Below are 18,616 nucleotides of genomic sequence, written 5' to 3' on the forward strand. Positions count from 1 at the left end.
TAGAAAATAATAATGTACATCATTGTATTCATAGTAACCCAAGAAATTCTATACCATGTGGTGGAGACTTGGGTTGGTGGTTTAGTGCTTGGACTTCTGTTTTCACTTAAAAGGAACAAAAGCTTCATTTTGAGACTCCATGCTCATCATTGATGCGGTGAACAACAAAATGCCCCCACAAGGATACTAGAAATCGTTGAAGATATCAGGACGTAGGGGTGTGCAAAACACGGTACAAACTGACCAAATCAGTCAAAACCGACCAATAAATATGGTTTGGTTAAGGTTTTTTAACTTTAAAAATTGAAAACCGGTTCAATACCGAACCAAACCATTTATGAATTGGGTTGGTTTGATTTCTTTTTTGCTTAAACAGCAGAACCCGAACCGACTGTTATGTTTGAAATATAATAAGAAAAAGTTTTAAATATATATATTTATATATATATATATATTCATTTGTCCAGTTGTTCTAAGTAAGTTCTAAATATCCAATTATAATTTTATTCTCAATTGATATATTACCATATCTAATCCAATTCCCAAAGGCCTAAAAGTCTAATATATAATTGCTACGATTAATTTGATCCTCTCATATCACATATCTCAATCTCGCATTCTCTAACATTTAATACTACCATATTAAGCTAGTATTTATAGCTAGGCCATGAAATAAGTCAATCACTTTGAATCTATTCTAGATTTTGGTTTTTAAATATTGATTTTGGATTTGATTATTGTATTTTAAATTTAGATTATGCTTATTTAATATAATTTTTATTATTTAGATTGAATTTTACTAGAATTTTTTTCATAAATAGTATGTTAATATAATATAGGTTAAAAACTGGCTAACCAACTCAACCAAACCATCTTTAGTTGGATTGGATTGGATTGGGTTAAGCTTATTTTTTTTAATGACAGGTTGTCCAAAAGGCATAAACCGCTCACTTTAGTATAGAGACGGTTTAGAGCCCTATCAGGACGATCGAAATAAATTTTTACTTAATCACCTTTAAACATATACTAAGAAAAACAAACTTTGCAGCAGATGCTTATGCAAACTTAGGTCACAATCTTATGTTTCTTATTAAAAAAACAAAAAACAAAAGTTGCATTTTAAGAAGACTTAAAATAGAATTATATAAAGGGTGAGGATTAATAATTACATCTAATTGAATTAAAGGAATTTTCCTAATTGGAGTTAGGTTGCGTGATCCATTGATTAAATTTTTGAGTTCGATTCTGGTTAATTGAAATCATGTTCGATATATATGCATGGGTGGACAAAGATATGATATATTATTTTTTAATATTTTTTTATAAAGAGGATCAAAGAGTTTCACTCCTGCCCCCATGGTGGGTGATTCTTCAAAGGGAGACTCACACAGTGAAAAGAAAAGTTGTTTAGCTCTTGAAACACGTGTTATCACTGTAATCTCACTTTTCAGGAAATACAGTTTAGTAGACAAAAGATTTTTGATTCAGTGATTTTAGCATGGGTGGGGAAAGCTATGGAATGTTATTAAGTAATCTCACTTTGGGTGATTCTTCAAAGGGAGACTCACACAACATGAAATGAAAAGTTGTTTAGCTCTTGAAACACGTGTTACCATTGTAATCTCACTTTTCAGGAAATACAATTTAGTAGACAAAAGATTTATGATTTAGCGATTTTAGCAGAGATCTAATTAAGGAACCTAAAGACTAAATATGGTGATTTAATGAATTTTGTCAAGCTTGAGCAACTGCAGTCATCTTGAAATTGTGGTTATAATGACTACTGGGTAATATGTGAAGAAGAGAAAGAAGAGTTATCGATTGGTTTGGTTTATTATTATTTTTATTTATAAAGTGAATATTCATATATCCACCTAGTTGTGTCATAGTTCCGCCTACCATTCTCAATCGGATGGCTAGACGGAGGTCATCAACAAATCTGTGGAGCACTACTTAAGGTACTTCATTGTAGACAAGCCTGCATCATTGGGCGGAAGGGTGGTATATCGATCACCACCTCTCATTTCACCATCAAGATGCCTCCTTTTCAAGCCCTCTATGGCATTCCGCTGTGACGCGGTACATCCTTAGCACCATCTCAGTTCATTATGTGGACCTCGCGTTGGGCAACCGGATGCTCTTCTTCAATCTCTCCGTGAGCACATGGCAATCGCCTAAAATGGAATGAAGCAACAATCAGATAAGAATTGAACTGACTGTGAGTTTGCAATCAGGGATTGGGTCATTCTCAAGCTCCACCCATATTGCCAGCAATCACTCATTAAGAGGACTTCTCACAAGCTCTCACCACAATTCTATGGTCCCTTTAAGATATTGGATCGAATTGGAAGCATAGCATACCACTTGGAACTGCTGCCTTCCCCAAAAATCCAAGCTGTTTTTCATGTTTCTCTCTTGAAGAAATGCATAGTGTCACAGGCCGAACTTTGTGATGCGCAAAAAGGATCGCGCGACACTTGCTAGCAAGCAAGTCAGCCAAGTGAGTACCTTGTAAGGAACAATGAAAGCTACATGATATTAAAACGGTGCTAGCGGCAAGCGAGAACACAATTATATAAATGTTGGGTAACCACGAAGAACAAATGAATCCAAAGAAAAGATCATGGAGCAATGTCATCGGACACAGTTGATTGAATAATTCCTCTTTTATTGATGGTCAGACGGTAATTAAGGGAGGCAAAAGCACATGTGCTTACCTATACTTGTTCCGTAGTCCGAACTATGCCGACTTGGAACCCCTCCCTAAAGAGCATAACTGGCATAAATGGCCAAGGCAGGAGGAAACATGCACTTGGCCAAGGAAACTAAATGCTAATTAAAATAAATTACATAATTTATAAATTACCAAAACACTCCAAGCACACAAGCAAGCAACCAACCAAAGGCTTAACTAATGACCCTGGACAAGGTTAATTGCGGCATTATAAGTACGACCCCTAACACGTAAGCAACACATACAACTCCTACATTGCACACATTGCCTCAGTTCGATCAGAAAATAGCTTATTTGGGTTCTTGTAAGGCCACGTTTGGTTCAAAGAAAATAAATATCAGGAAAGGAATGTAAAAGGAAATGAAATCATTTCCTGAAGGAATGGAAAATAAGGGGGAAAGTGGTTCCTTCCAAACCCCAAAGGAATCACTTTCCCCTTTCTTTCCTTGCATTTATTACTCACAACATATTTTTTTATTACATTATTTACCAACTTTCTTGATAACTTTCCTTACGTTACCAAACATCGGAATGGAAAGTTGTTGAGAAATTTTATTTCCCTTCCCATGGAAAAGACAAAAGAATTACTTTCATTTCCGTGAACTAAACGAGGCCTAAGGCCCCGTTTGGTTGGTCGGAATGTCGAAACAGGAAAAGGATTTATTTTCCTTTCCAAACTGATATGGAATGGAATAGGTTTTGGAATTTCCATGTGAGTGTTTGGAACATATTGGAAATTAAATTATGGAATTAATTTTTCTATTCCTATAGTAGTGTTTGGTACGTCATAAGAGTGAAATAGTAAATTGTAATTTCCAATAACACCCTTTTACTAATTTAAAGTACAAATATAACATCAAAACAAAAAACCACAAAAATTGCTTACGTCTATCATATTGTATATAGGGACGTGACCTAATTGTATGAGCTGGAAGTCTGGAACACAATCAAACTCTCATACAAGAGATTAACTACATAAACAAGTCATCAAGCCATCTCGATATCAACTCATCAACTTCAGCATATATTGAACTTGTCACGTAAAAAAAGAAAGATAAATATGCTAAGGAAACATTATTTTATTAAACAGCAAAAGCAATACATTTGTGTTCAATCCGAGACAAGAATGATCTCAATTATAAATAAGTAAAACCAACCAAAACTTCATGTCTTGGTGGCTTGAACCCAGCAAGAGGGTTTATTCAAAACTCAAAATAATTTATTGAAGCAATTCTTCCACCCATTCTTTTTTAACATCTCCAAGAAGACTAAGAAACTCACTTTCATTGGATCAGCCATGATAATCTGACTTACTTTCAATTTAGAAGAGGTACTTAAACCTTCAACTTTGGATACCTCATCATAGACTTGACGCATGGGATCAAGCTCTACAAGACTTCCCACAAGCCTATCCATTGCTTCAGCAGTCTTGGACATTGCACCAACCATTTGGGTCAACCCTAGTACATATGCATTTGTCCTCTTCATCTTCCTATTCCTTGGAGCTTGATTGGAACCTTCTACTACTACTACTACAGGTGGAGGGATATTCATTACTTCAGCAATGTCATCTAGGCCATCATTGTTTTGATCGATCTCATTCACATAATCAGTAGCACTTGCTGCTTGCTTTCCATTAACACGATCTTTTCCAAAGACATTTCCCAAGTTATCAAAATGAGGAAAAGGCTTCATCCACATTCCCTTTGCTGCTGGATGACTCTGAAAAATTCAATAGATATCAATGTACTTGAGTTATATTTATGTATAGAAGAAAGAAAACAAAATAAAGAAGCAACTGACCTTCACCCAACCATCATACAAATCCTTTTCACAAATGATCATTTTCTTCTCATCATCCCATGAAAAACCATTGCTGGTGACAATCATATCTGATATAATGATATTGTTTCTTTAGTGTCTTTACTCGAGACTCAATATGTGGACTAGCTTTGATCCCACTACCCGGTAACTTCTGCTCTAGTAACTTTTCAATTTGAGCAAATATTCCTGGTTTGAAACCATTGTCACTCTTCATTGTTCCTGAAACACATAACTCCACCATAGCTTCAACTAATTTTTCATCCTCAGTCAAGATCCAATTATGTTTATTTCTTCCTCTTCCTTTTTGCTGATCAATTGATACTAACGTCATGAACATTTGTGCAATCCATATAATAATGGAAACAATATTTATAATAACATAGAATTCATAACAAAGTGAACTGACAAACATAAACTAAACTTTAATTGTAAAACATTATTAGCAATGCAAACACAGAAGTACTTAACCACCTAGCCTACTAGTTGTCCACTCATTAAACATTTCTGTTGCTAAATTGTCCATCCAATTACTCCACTGAGGAGATGATTCAACAACAGTGATTGGGTCAACTTCTATTTCATCTACATTCTGGACTAACAAATCTTCTAGTGGGTCTATAGGCATCTCATTTCTTATATGATTGTGAAGAAGACAACAAGCAAGAATGATCTTGCATTGTGTTTTTATTGGGTAAAAGGCAGGGCTTCTAAGGATAGCCCAACATAGTTTAGCAGACCAAATAACATAATACTATTAGTACAGACTCATAGAAGTATAACAAAGCAACTAACTTTTTAGTGTTAAATACCTTAAACCATTTCCATCTGTCATCTGTTGAGTTATTGAGGACTGGTTCAGGTGATTTAAGTAGGTTGCCACTCAATCGAAGAACAACATTCAATACTTTATTGAAGCATCTACTAATAGTCTCACCAGATTTTACAAAACGAAACTCTATCACTCTATTATTTTCATGATGACCAAGAATGTGTAGAAACATTGCTACCATTTCATCTACCCTCATATTTTTTGAATCTCTTAACTTTCCAGTAGTGTGAAGCATTAAACATAGCTTATTGAAGGTATACCTATCTATTCTAAGGTTCTCAAAACAAGCTAAATCATTTGAATATATGAGTCGCCTAAGATTATCACGTCTTATACCATCTCTATTAGCTTATGGTTCATTCTTCAACAAATATTTTCTATAATGTCTTTCTACGGCAAGACACATCATACACATAATATTGAATACATTGATCATGAATGTTAATGCAAGCTTAACTTTTTTTCCTTTTTTGCACAATTCTACGTGCCATGCTGCAAGGTTAGAAAACATAATTGTAAATAATAGGAAATCAAGATTAGCTGGGCATTACATGATTCACATTCTGATAAACATAAAGAACAAACTAATTAAACACAATAGATAGCCCAATGCAGCTAAAACTAAAGTAATTATAAACACTAGATTATTTCCTCAAAAAACAAATCAGATCACTTTTAGAAACAACAGATTGATGATTTGATGTATATACCAGAAAACCCATATTCTAGTAACTAAGCCCTTAGATTTTGAGATCCCTACGGGCCTAAACAGATGATTCAGGTTATATAAACATAATAGTGTTTCTAATCTTGCAATCAAATGAACGTCCAACTCAAATGATAAAGAACAAAAAAAAATAGGTACAATTATTCCAGATGAACAGATAAAACAGAGAGAAGACCTTTGAACTCACTTTTCACCAAACACAACAACCAATAAGAACTCATATTCACTGAAACATGTATTTTATCATTCGTAATCCAATAGCAATCCCACAAAATTGATCGAAACATACATAAAACAATAGATAATCATAAATGAAAAACTTGTATCTTGTTTGCTCAGATCTAAAGAAGAAAATCAGATTCTTGATGTATCATCTTCTTCCTTGAAGAGCAGAAGAAAGGAATTTGAAGAGAATATATTAAAAAATAAAAAATAACAAAAATAATTATGTAGAAGATTACCTTTGTTAGTAGAAGACTTCGACAAATTGCTTAAAAGAAGACGACGGCAGTTGTAGGGAGAAGAAGGGTTATGCGATATCTTATATGCTGATCTAATAGCGGGAACTATGGTCCCAAAAAAAATAATGGCGGGGGAATTTAATTTTTTTAGAGGGGCAATTTATGTAATTTTGCCTTTGACAGGGAGAAATGGAATTAGAATACCACCCCTAACTAGGTAATTCAATTCAAGTTTTATGAGGGAGTCAATTTCCAGTCAAATCTCATTTTTGATTTCCTTTCCAATCTCTATTTACAACCAAACAACACATCTAAATGGAAAATGAAATTAATTCCCATTCCATACCATGATTTCCTTCCATCCAAACGGGGCCTAAGAGTATTGGACATGTCTGTGGTCCATAAGAAAAAGGAGGCCCATTACACAATGACTAATTCAATGGTCTGGGCTGCTGAAGGAGGATGCGATTGGGAAGAGGCCCATTCCATAATGGCTAGATTTCTTGATTTCGGCAACCATTGGCGGCTTGTGATTCAAGGGGGCGGGACTTGCTAAGACCACCTCTGTTACTTCTACTCTAACCTTGCTTTGTATGCTCTTCCATTAGTCTAAGAATAGCTCTAATAGTTACAAGAATGTTGTGGTCTTGCATGACACATGTCAGCTTCTCCTTTTGTCATGAATTGAGTTCAATCCCTATATCTTGTAACCTTGAGACTCAGTTGAGACATGAAATGAACGATGTTTAATCTCTGGTTTTCCGTTTTCCCTTCAAGTACTTGTTTGAACCCACTAAAATAGTGCTATTTCAAAACTTCATATTATTTTATGTTACTGAAATTGGAGTTTTGGAAATACTCAAAAGCTCCGGAGTTAGATTTTGATGTATGTAATTTTTCGTCTTCGTACAATCATATTCATTTCCCTAAAAAAAACAAAAATAGTTGAGACGTATGTGGGTTTGGTTTAAATTTATCATCTCATTACCTTGATTTCGTCTGGATTTGTATTTTGATATTGTAATGGAAGAGGTTATTCAGATTTTATTTCCTTGATATGGCACTTTTGGCGACCTTTTGACTTTGGGCAGCAGCTATGGTGGTGGCTGTGCAAATGGCTTGGGCGACGGCTGTTGTATTGTAGGAGATGATGTATTAATTAATTTTTAGGATTACACTCTTTTACCATATCCATGTGAATTTGAGTTAAGCTGTAATTTTTCTTGTCAGGTTATTTGTATTTAGGCCTTACTTTGGGCTCTTCCCATTGGGTTTGTATCCTTTGGTTATTTTTATGAGTTAATTAGATCTAAGTCCAAAACTCACAGCCCATATTAGATGCAATCCGGATGAATTTTTTAATTAATCGCGGTCCAATGACTCAGCTGCCACATTGGATTTATTTCCTTTTTTATTTTGCTGACTCAACACCTAAAATTTTCATTCCTAACATACCCTTATTTAATATATTTTGCACAATAAACAGTAAAAGCCAATATATTAATTGTAATCCTAAATTATTGTAATCTTGTAATTTTTTGATTGAATTCAAAAGATGAATCTATATATATTAAGACATTATTCTTCCTTGATCTTGCCTATCACGCATTGTCTTCTTCTTCTTCTTCTTCCTCCTCCTTATTTTTTCTACCAAATCATCGTTTTTTCCTCTTCTTGTTGTTCCATCCGTATTCTATTTCCAACACATACTTCTGATTTCTTTGTTTATTTCAAGCTTTTTCTTTCATATAAGTTTTTTTTTTTTTTTTTTGTGGCTTCCTCCTCTTGGATGTTGGTCATGGAAAGTAGCTTCCATTTGATCATTTGTGAGCAACTGTAGTTCGTTGTGTGATTTATGTTTACTAAAGCAGATTATATACTATCTGGTTCAGATTTGGTTGTAATGGCAGAGGTAATCAATGGAGTCGAACCAGTGCACTACCAATTCAATTATAGAGCAGATGACTTGTTTTATGATGATAAGATATGGTTCGAGAATGGAAAGGAAAGAAGAGTTTCATTTGTTCATTTTAAGGCAGAAGAATGGCTTTCCTACGAGGATCAGAAACAAATGGTGGACAATATCTTCTATCAGAGCAGCAAGGTCAACCACGCAGGCTTGTTGAAGCTGTGGTTTGTCGCATCCTGCTTGGATAAGAGGATGCATCTCATATGTTATGAAAGGTTTGATGCATTGCTAACAGAAGATTGGTTCAAAAATCATAAGAATGGGATGCAGGATAGTTATGGAAACCCATTACTTTGGGTTCAAAGTTCTATAAGGTTAGTACTTCTTTGATCGCTTCTTCTTATTCTTTCCCTTCTCCCCCTTTCCCTTTTTCTCAATTTAACTTGTGTATATTCTATGCAACAAAGATACCATGGAAGCGGTCAAATACATCCTGAGCAATCACCTATTCCATGTGAACTTGGGAGTCTTGAAGAATTATATGGTGGTTGATGATGTTATTAAGATCATCAACCTCAGTGGTAGCTGAGAAGATTTGGCCAACCCTGAGGAATTAGAGCAAGGGAAAGATATCAAAACTTTGGTGAGTGCCAATCAGTTCAAGCCTTTGCCGAAATTAGAATTTATCATTTTGCTCTACATTTGACCGTCATTCTTCCTAACTCCAATTCTTCATTTCAAAACCCAAAATGGATGTTTTCTTCACTCTTGCAATATTCCTCGATAAATAAGAAAACTATTCGGTGAAAACTAAAATAGACTCAAGAATAATATTTAGGGGAACGCATATATATGTAAATAATGGTCTAATATATACTAGGGTGGATGTTATAGTCAATCAACTTCCATGCATATGTGCTTATTGCGTTGAATATGTTGACATTATATATGTTGTTGATAGGAACTCATTATGCTAGAACGCTTCCATTGTAAACAAAGATGAACCAAATAGTCAGAGAGTTAAGTGTTAAACATCTCCTAACTCAATGACTATTGGTGATTTTTTGGCTAAAATTAACAAATAGGTGAAGAACGATGAAACAACTCGGAAATATCTTAAAAATCATCGGATGAGGTTGTGGCTTTAAAATTTCTCCTTTGAAAAGTGTCTAAAATCTCATATCCACAAATGGTGAGAAACAATCATTAACCAATTTGTGGCCAAAGAAATGTTGACCATACATGCTCTTGTATATTATCCAAAGATTATAGAAATTAGAGATGCATGACTAATAATAAAAGCGTTCTAGCATAATGAGTTTAAGTATGAGCTAGAAAAATTATGGAATATGAGTTCAAGTATGAGGTGGGCAAATCATTTTATGATGGAAAACACAATCATTAACCAATTGGTGGCCAATGAAATGTTGACCATATATGCTCTTGTATATTATCCAAAGAATGTAGAAATTAGAGATGCATGACTAATAATAAAAGCGTTCTAGCATAATGAGTTCAAGTATGAGCCAGAAAAATGCTAGAATATGAGTTCAAGTATAGGTGGACAAATCATTTTATGATGTAAAACTTGTGTTTCACAATGACACTGAAAGGAGGATTTCCTTTATTCCTTATAAAGAAGAGGAAAGACTCATATTAGATCACCACCAGATTTTTTATGAGTCTAGTAGGATTAACGATTCAAGCATCTTAAAGCCATGGTTTATGACATCTTATTTTAAACAAAATATGCACCTTATCTGTTATGACAAAATCGATGCCGTTTTTAGTGAAGATTGGTTTCATTATCATCCAAAAAATATGTTAAATGAATATGGGGACCTACAACCTTGGGTTTAAGGATCTATCAGGTAACTATGAGCTAGTTGAGAGTTGATAATATATCTTGTTGGAGATAGAGAAGAGGAAGCACAATCCTAGAGTTTTATCTTGGAATTGTCGTGGGCTTAACAAGTCAACCATAACTATGTTAAGAGTTCTTATTTTTACGTATGATCCAAATAATTGTGTTGGCCATATTATGGAAAGGAAGCTCAAAGTTAGAATTTTCTGATAACTCAGACAACTATCTTGATTTTGTGGTTACCAAATCTCCTCTTAGTTCTTTTCTTTCTCCCTTTTTTTTTTTTCCTAATTTCATCTGTGTGGTGGGAGCAACTGCAGTCATCCTGAGAATTTGGTGATCGAAGTGATTACTGAGTAATATGTGAAAGAGGAGCAAGAGTGATGAATTGAGTTGTTATGGAATGAAAGAAATAAATGGCTCCCATATATAAGAGTAGTACGTCAAGCAGAAGTGAGATTGAATTATAAACGTGGTCAAAATCCTCACACTAAACATAGAAATTCTAGATTCTTTTACATAAGTTAATTAAGTGAATAGCCCACTACATGGGACTACACGTGATTGAAATGTGGATGCATATGCATGTAAAATACTTCTACATTACGTATAGAATAAGTACACTGTATCTATGTATGGTACATGCCAACGAAATCGTGAAGAAATGAAGAAAATTGAGCTTTTATCGTGTAATACATTAATACTAATTGAACGATCTAGTTTGTTTTAGTAAATTAGCTAGGGTCTAGTGTTATAGAATAGTCCAATCCAAATATAATTGTTTTCATGAAGTAACTCGTAATTGATTATCTAAATTCACTAACTTTATCAGTGTAATGATTATTTTTTACACATCTCACATGGAGAGGTTCTTCTAGCCAAAAATCAATAACCGGGACAATTCTCTTCAAGTAACCAACAAATCACACCATGCAAGTCATTCCCACTTCAATGATGTTCATGTGAGGCACAATGTAATTTTGCAACACCAGCTCTACAGTTCTTCCTCAAGAATCCGTAGAAGTAGTTTATGACTAGCTTGTTAAGAAAACAAACCCCACATCCCCATGTGCAAGCAAATAAGTAAATCCTGAATCGATTCATTCGATTGCTTCTCGCAGCGCTGTAGAGCACCTTCTCCAGACTAGGGTCTTCATCTGATGACATCATACTAGGCGGCAATGCTGCAGTAATACCAGTTTCTTCCGAGGCAGTAGAGGATCCTACCTCTTGGAGCCTTGAATCACGCATCAATGGGATCTTAATTTCCTCAGTCCCATCGCCTTCTGGGAACCCAACTGAAACGCTACATTAATCTGCGCTACATTAATGTTGTTATATGACTAGACCGGCTCGATATATTAATAGACTAGCTCCATACATTTATAGACTAGTTCGACTTGATTTCAAGCTTGTGTATGATTACATGGAGCTGGTCTACTATTGATTGTTCAATTTTGATGTGTATATGCCAATCTAACTTAACTGACATGCAAGGTTTTGTATGAAGGCCGGTTAATTCTTAAACTGATAATGTTTGGAAATGGAACTTGATAAGCAATTGCAGTTTCTTTTTCTTTTTTTGGTCAAAACATTCACAATCTCTTGATGAAATGCAGTTTTATATACATCGTGAACAAAATGTTCTTGCGGATGCACGTACATTAGAATCAGAAGGGGAGCAATATGATACAGGTTTAGAAGTTGATCAGAAAAAGAGGCGATCAACTATATATAAATTCCAGACTTCCGACATTTTATCTAGTTGAAAAGTTTCGAACTTTCTAATTTCTATTCTATCAATCATATGAATATACTCAAGTCAGTAAATACGTACAATGTATATACTCAAGTCAGTAAATACTAGAAGAATATAATTGCTGCAATGATTAATGTACAATGTATTGTTCAGTGTTCACACTTCACAGGTAACGGAAGGCAGCAATTTGGCTTATGATTTATGATACATCGATCTGTCTCCAGAAACATGGAACCGAAAACATCCTCATGACACATGACTACAATGGATTCCTATTTACATCTTTGTACAGCAAATATCGTGACCGAGTTTTACCCAATGCTGCATACCTGTCATGTATGCAAATTACATTTATAAATTTGATTGATTTGGTCACCCTAAAATGGGGGGAGAGGAGAAATTCTTATATATGAAACAGAGTAAATTTTGTTGTGTCCCTTACCATTGTGGCACAAATGGCGCCATCCAAATGACATCTCCTGCCTGAACAGGGTACCTACAAAATTATCAATAAAAGTGCAATTTTCAAGACACAATTTAAAGTAGCAGCAGTAGAATGCCAGACCCAAACATTATCAATATAAGTCGAAATGTGATAAGATTTCAACAGGAAATTCTTATTGCAGCAGAATGCCAGACCCCAAATATATAAGCAGAGAAAGGCAAGAATAATCAGAAAGGGTTGCGACTGGTGATGGCTACACCCAAACATGCTGTTTCAGGGACTTGTATTCTGGCCAACTACTTAAGATCAGCTGTGTATAAAGAGTGATCTACCTAGAGATATAGTAGTGTGATTTTACTCATTTTAGAGGTTGGTAAGGAGCACAATTGACCAACAAGAAGAAAAAAAATCACTACATCAGAGATGAGCAATAATTCTGGCATAAGCGTATAATTGAGCACCACACAGAGCCAATTTTACTCTTTCCTAAGGTAGGTAAACTTCAAATATCAAAGTGAAACTATTTCCACATTCATATTCCACACCCATTCTAATGCCTCTTTCTCCAGATATTGGTATAGACATTGTCAAAACTCCTTCGCTCCATTCTCCTGACGGTCCCATGATTTGAAATTTTTTTGATGATTCTATTTGCCATCACAGCATGATTACAAACTCTAATGCACAACTCGCATATAAAATGATACGTACCATAACAGAATCCAAAACTATTCTACCAAAGATTCTTTAGTGGTCATGTTCAAATATTAGAGTTTGTTAGACAATAAGCATAATGATTTTGCATGTATAGATGACTAAGAAATTTGTTACCAATTTTGTAGTACAAGAAAAGCAAACTTAGGATGCCATGTGCCAAGAGGCACTAATCAGTTTGTTTAGTTTCTGTGTGTGTGTGTAACAAAACCCCCGCGCCCACACACCAAAATTCAATTGGTTTTATTATAGATCATATTAGTCATGCCATGAGTTCTGGTGTGAGAGTTCAAAACAGTGGACATGTGGCCCTTGAGCAATGAATAAATAGCACATACATCCACTATTGCAGCATGACACGCTAGTTTTAATTGTAGAACATAAGATATGTGTCAAGCAAAAGCTGCAAAACGTAAAGATTGAAAATTTCCACAAAGGGACCTTAAGACAATCCTGCTAGCACTAGAGTCTGGCATAATGAACAACTTTCCCGTCATGATTTTGGCATTTTTGTATACGAATTTAAAACATCCTGATTTTGACTCATCTAGTCATCTCAACTAAAGTTGGCCACACACCTGATTTCCCCAAACAATGCATGTAAAGGGATCAACCTCGTTTGGTTTCAACAGTGAATGGAACTCTTACCAGCTATCACCTAACCGATAAATGCCCTGTCCCTCCAGAAGCAATAAACCATGCTGATTGTAATGCACCTCCTGCAAACCAAACAAGCCAAACACACAATCTTTACACCAAACTAACATGTTTGTCATCAAATCCTTTTCAAGATGGAGACCAAATAAATATCAGAGAAGTATGAGGAAGTTTAAGAAATTCAGATGTAGACACAAATTGGTTATTTATATCATCTTCAGACTACTCTGGACTAAGGGATACTATTCAAACATCTGATCTCCTGCCCTATCAGGGTTAATTCCATCCAAAAGAGATTTTACCCAAATTCTAGTTTCAAAATGTGACCAAATAGTGAATACTGAATACAATAGAGTTGGCTAGCAAGGTGAGACTAGTACCTTCACATTAAGATATTCCCCAGGCTGGAAATCCATAATCTGCCGACATTCAAATGATGTTTAATCACTATTAGATTGTGAGGACCATCAAGAATGACCAGACATAAGTAAATGATTACTTACATGGATGTTGAAGTCATATGATACAGAAGTTGGAATAAGCTTCCTTAGTTGAAAGACCTGAAAATTGTTACAGAAAAAGTGAAGGAAAAAAAAAGACTAAGACATCTTAATTCTATCATCTAAGACAAAAGATTACAACAAAAAAATGAAAACTGTGTATTTGTCTGCATCAACAAGGAAAAGTTGGACGTTGTTTCATTTGTTTGACTCTCAAAAGTATGAATAATCTAATTTGCAAAAACCAGAAAAATTTTCTTGAGAGATGTACCCCATTAATAATTTTTGAGGACTGAATCCGAGATATCCACAGCAAAATGCCATAGATAGCTCTTCCTGAGTTTATTCTAAACTGACATCTTATCCAGAATGAACATAAAGCTTGAAAATGCTAGTACTTACCTCACCTGGAGTTTCCAGGAGTGGCTGCTGGTCTGTTGAACCAACAATCTGCTCAGTATGTAGATTATCCAGAGAGGAACGCCTAAGGGAAGCATCAGAGAGTATTTTAGCCACTTGAAGAGTACTTAATGGTCATCAAAAAGAAAGCAAAGGCAGGGAGATTTCCAAAATCTTATCTCCTAAATAGAACAATAATTGTTTTAGTAATGTTTCGTTATCAAGAAAACTGTGTCGCATAATTCAAGGCTTTCATTCCATTAGTAATAGAATTTAATGCCATGTAGGGTCATTTAAGTGTACGATGTTAAGGATACCACGAGATCACACAAGACTTGAGGAATGAGAAGAGAATCCATCCAGACAATCATAAGGTATGGGAGACAAACCTTCTTTCAAAAACCACAAGGGTAGCAGATGCATCACACCTAATGGAATGGTGAAAATTAGGAGGTAGATAAGCATATGAGTCCACCTGTGTTTCAGAAATGAAAGAAATTAGACCTCTTATTGCCACTGAAATCAGACTTTTTATCACTCCCACCTCACAGATTACTAGAAATGTCGTTATTCTACCACAAGAGGTCTAATTTCAGTGAAAAAAGTATAAATGAAGATTTGGAAACACCATAAAAATTAAAAATTCTTAGCAAACTATAACAGCAATAGATCCTAAGACCCAATATATACAACCGAATATGATGCAGATTTAAGACAATCAATTCGCCAAAAGCACAAGGGCGGATGCAAACAAGTAAGGGCTTGTCTAGCAACATCATACTTAATTCTCTCAACTCTCCCTTCTTTCCCTCCGTTCCATTCTCCTTTCTTCTTTCTTTTATATATATTATTTTTTGAAGAAAAGACGATAAAATAGAAATATTAATGCCAACAAACAGGCCCCAAGATAATATGCAATTGGGTGAATCAAACATTAAACTGTGGCAGTGTATATTAAATCAGCTATCACCTAAAGCTAGTAACATAGAAATCAAATGGAATAATATTGAAGAGTTGAAAACGAATGTAGATTTATCATTTAGTCATCAAAATCCAACAATCTCACACTGAAAATCAATAGAGCTTTCTTACCATTAATTTCTGGCTAATACCAGAAGTATTAGTTAAGGTCACAGCACCCTGAACCACAAATATGAACCTAGTAGGAAAGACAGAGTAGTATATAAATCAAATGCTTGAAATATATCCTGCATCATAATCTGAAAAAGAAGGAATTTGCTATCATGTGGTAAAAATAGACACTGAGGAAATCAAGTTGCCCATACCTTTCTGCATCATTTGGGGGAAGTCCAGACTGCGAGTTCTCTGTACATGGTATATATATATCAGTACCATCAGAAAGGAAAGGCCAGTTAATAAATTCCTTGGCCCTATTGTATATTAACAGAACACGATAAAATTGACCATATATCAATGTAACAAACCTTGCATCTTTGCTAGGTACATTACAAAGTGAGAGCCCATTGCAGGTGTGATCAAATACGCTCCTGATGTCAGGGTCCTGTTAGAGCAATCAATATTACCGCACAGCAATTAAAGAGGAACTTCTTAAAAAAAAAATAAATCATGATGCAAGATTGCAAGTTGAAAGTACCACTCAGGTAAAGGGCTAAAGACATGACTCTCTGGTGTAATTAAAGCATGGTCTCTTTTGTAGACACTTCGTGTGAAACCTGGCAGGTCTGAGAAGCAAAAAATCAAACAGACATCAGGTGGTTTAAATTTCCATTAGCACTGGTTATCAAAAGAACCAACAAGCTAGAAATGGTAATACAAAATGAGCTCTTGTTGTCAGCTCCCAATGAATCAAAAACTCAATAACAATAGAATTTACAAGAGTCCAGCTTTATTTGTTTGCTAATTCTTGTATTCTGATCTTACATCCAGTGGATTTTATTTGGTCTGTAGGATAATTCCATCCAAGTCAAGATGGAAGTTACTACACAGAGGAAAAGGAGTCCGCTAAAAAGTCTAATTACTAATCTCAATCTAATAACAACCAATCTAATAACAACAAAATCATGTATCCAACAGATTATAGTAAATCAAACAGGCCAAAGGAGATGCGATCCAAATAAAGAAATGGAAGAAGAATTAGAAGTCAGCATAGAATGCTGATTTTAGAAAATGGAGTCCCAACAAACGAATTCAAACTAGTTACATATTACATGCATGTCGAACAAGTGAGAGAAATGTCTAAAGCTTCTGTCATTGTCTCGTTGAGTTTTCCACTGGATCCAAAAACCGCAACACTAGAGACAATAATTCAAAACTCCCAGACTCCAATTTCATTTCAAATATTTTCTTCATTATTAACTACAGTGTCTGCACATTCTCCTGTCAAATTACCAATGCAGATCAAAGAGCAAAATATATAAATACTACTTCTTTATTGAGTGATCACCCAGTAAAATACATATTTGTGCATAACACTCATTCTCTTACTCATCAGTTCACTGAAGGAAAAAAAAACAAAAAAACAAAAAGTCCAAGATTTTGACAACTGGACTTCAGTTTCCCTCAGCAACCAAAAAGACATGTTAAACCGTTTTTGAAAAACCAACCCAAAACTCAATGCTTCTGACTACTCCACAAACCAATAATCACCAATACAACCCACTTTCACAATCACCCAAAACATATAGTTCCAAATAAAATACAGATTTCTATACACACTGACCTTGAAGATGAGAAGGAGAGAGTGTGGGATTGGTGGCCTTCCAATACAGCTGATTGGTGTCCGAACCCGAGTCGATGATTGAAGGAGCAGCAGAGCAAAACCCACCTTCAGCAACTGCCAAGTTGATCAAGCCTGAAACTTTACAAGATTGAGAAGCTCAAAGTCAGCAAAACATGCAGAAGAAGATGAAGAAAGATTAGATAAAAGTTGGGTTGGTAGTTACCAGTTAGTGTGGTGAGAATGAGGAGAAAAGCTTGATTCATTGTGACAATGGAGTATCTGGGTCGCGCTGATCTGGCGTTGTTTTTGTATTGGGTATGTAAAGCTGGGAACTTGGGGAGTGGGGTGGTGCCAAGGAATTGGGTAGTGGTGGAGGAAAGGGAAGGAAGGGTAACCTGATTTTGTCACGTATGTAAGTGCCAGGCGGGTGTCACGTTTGTATTGGATGGCATAAATAGATTAGTTTTTTTGGGAGTGCTTTTAATGAGAATTAGTTAACAACTTTCTAATCAACGATTTGAGATACTCACTTTTTTATATATTAGAAAGTCAACTGTTAGATGTTTATGTATATATGAGTATATCATTTCTGAAAATTTTCTTTTAAATTGCTAATCGTTATGGTATCAAACTAGATCAAATCAATAGACGAACTAAATCTGTTATACATGAACCATTCATGTTCATAACTGATAAATCATGATTATGAATGCCTTAACAATTTTTTATTTGGTTAAAAAATTACATAAATGATCTTTACATGAATATTTAAACATCTAATGGTTGATTTATGGAAATGTGATTGAAAAATGAGTCTCACAAAGAAGTCATCAACTAGTCATCATTTTAGTGGTCCTTATTAAAATAACTCCCTAGTTTTCTTTGCAATTTTCTTTTTTAGACCTACGACATAATTTTTGTTTGGCTTCAATTGCTCTAACCCCTTTACATACGTTACGCAACACATAGATTATCCCTTTTATTGCCCTCATAAGTAATCTGAAGAAGATGCCAGGCTTTCTTGGTAGTTTCACAATGACTAATCCTAACCCTTTTTTTTTTTTCGATAAGGCAGTGAACAAATTATTTCTTG

At 35.0% G+C, this 18,616-nt stretch overlaps 1 protein-coding gene across 1 annotated transcript; it reads right to left on the reverse strand.

Annotated features, from left to right (window-relative positions):
• Positions 1-12,191: 12,191 nt before the first annotated feature.
• LOC112180629 ((S)-ureidoglycine aminohydrolase) lies at positions 12,192-17,944 on the reverse strand. Its single transcript, XM_024319186.2, has 13 exons — positions 17,747-17,944; positions 17,524-17,661; positions 16,438-16,525; positions 16,268-16,344; positions 16,109-16,148; positions 15,915-15,981; positions 15,212-15,297; positions 14,826-14,907; positions 14,427-14,483; positions 14,304-14,342; positions 13,915-13,985; positions 12,550-12,603; positions 12,192-12,436 (listed from the first exon to the last, which is right to left on the reverse strand). Exons 1-13 carry the CDS (start codon positions 17,784-17,786, stop codon positions 12,367-12,369), a joined length of 909 nt encoding a protein of 302 aa, XP_024174954.1. The 5' UTR covers positions 17,787-17,944; the 3' UTR covers positions 12,192-12,366.
• Positions 17,945-18,616: the final 672 nt, after the last annotated feature.

This window comes from Rosa chinensis, chromosome 7, assembly GCF_002994745.2.
Source record: "Rosa chinensis cultivar Old Blush chromosome 7, RchiOBHm-V2, whole genome shotgun sequence".
Lineage (NCBI taxonomy): Eukaryota > Viridiplantae > Streptophyta > Magnoliopsida > Rosales > Rosaceae > Rosa > Rosa chinensis.

Bases quoted from the DNA above. Each gene is read 5' to 3' on its own strand.
- LOC112180629 (XM_024319186.2), bottom strand. From the start codon at position 17,786: ATGAATCAAGCTTTTCTCCTCATTCTCACCACACTAACTG. The intron at 17,662-17,746 runs GTAACTACCAAC...AATCTTGTAAAG, and splicing joins CATTCTCACCACACTAACTG to TTTCAGGCTTGATCAACTTG. The intron at 12,604-13,914 runs GTAAGAGTTCCA...ATAATTTTGTAG, and splicing joins TATCGGTTAGGTGATAGCTG to GTACCCTGTTCAGGCAGGAG.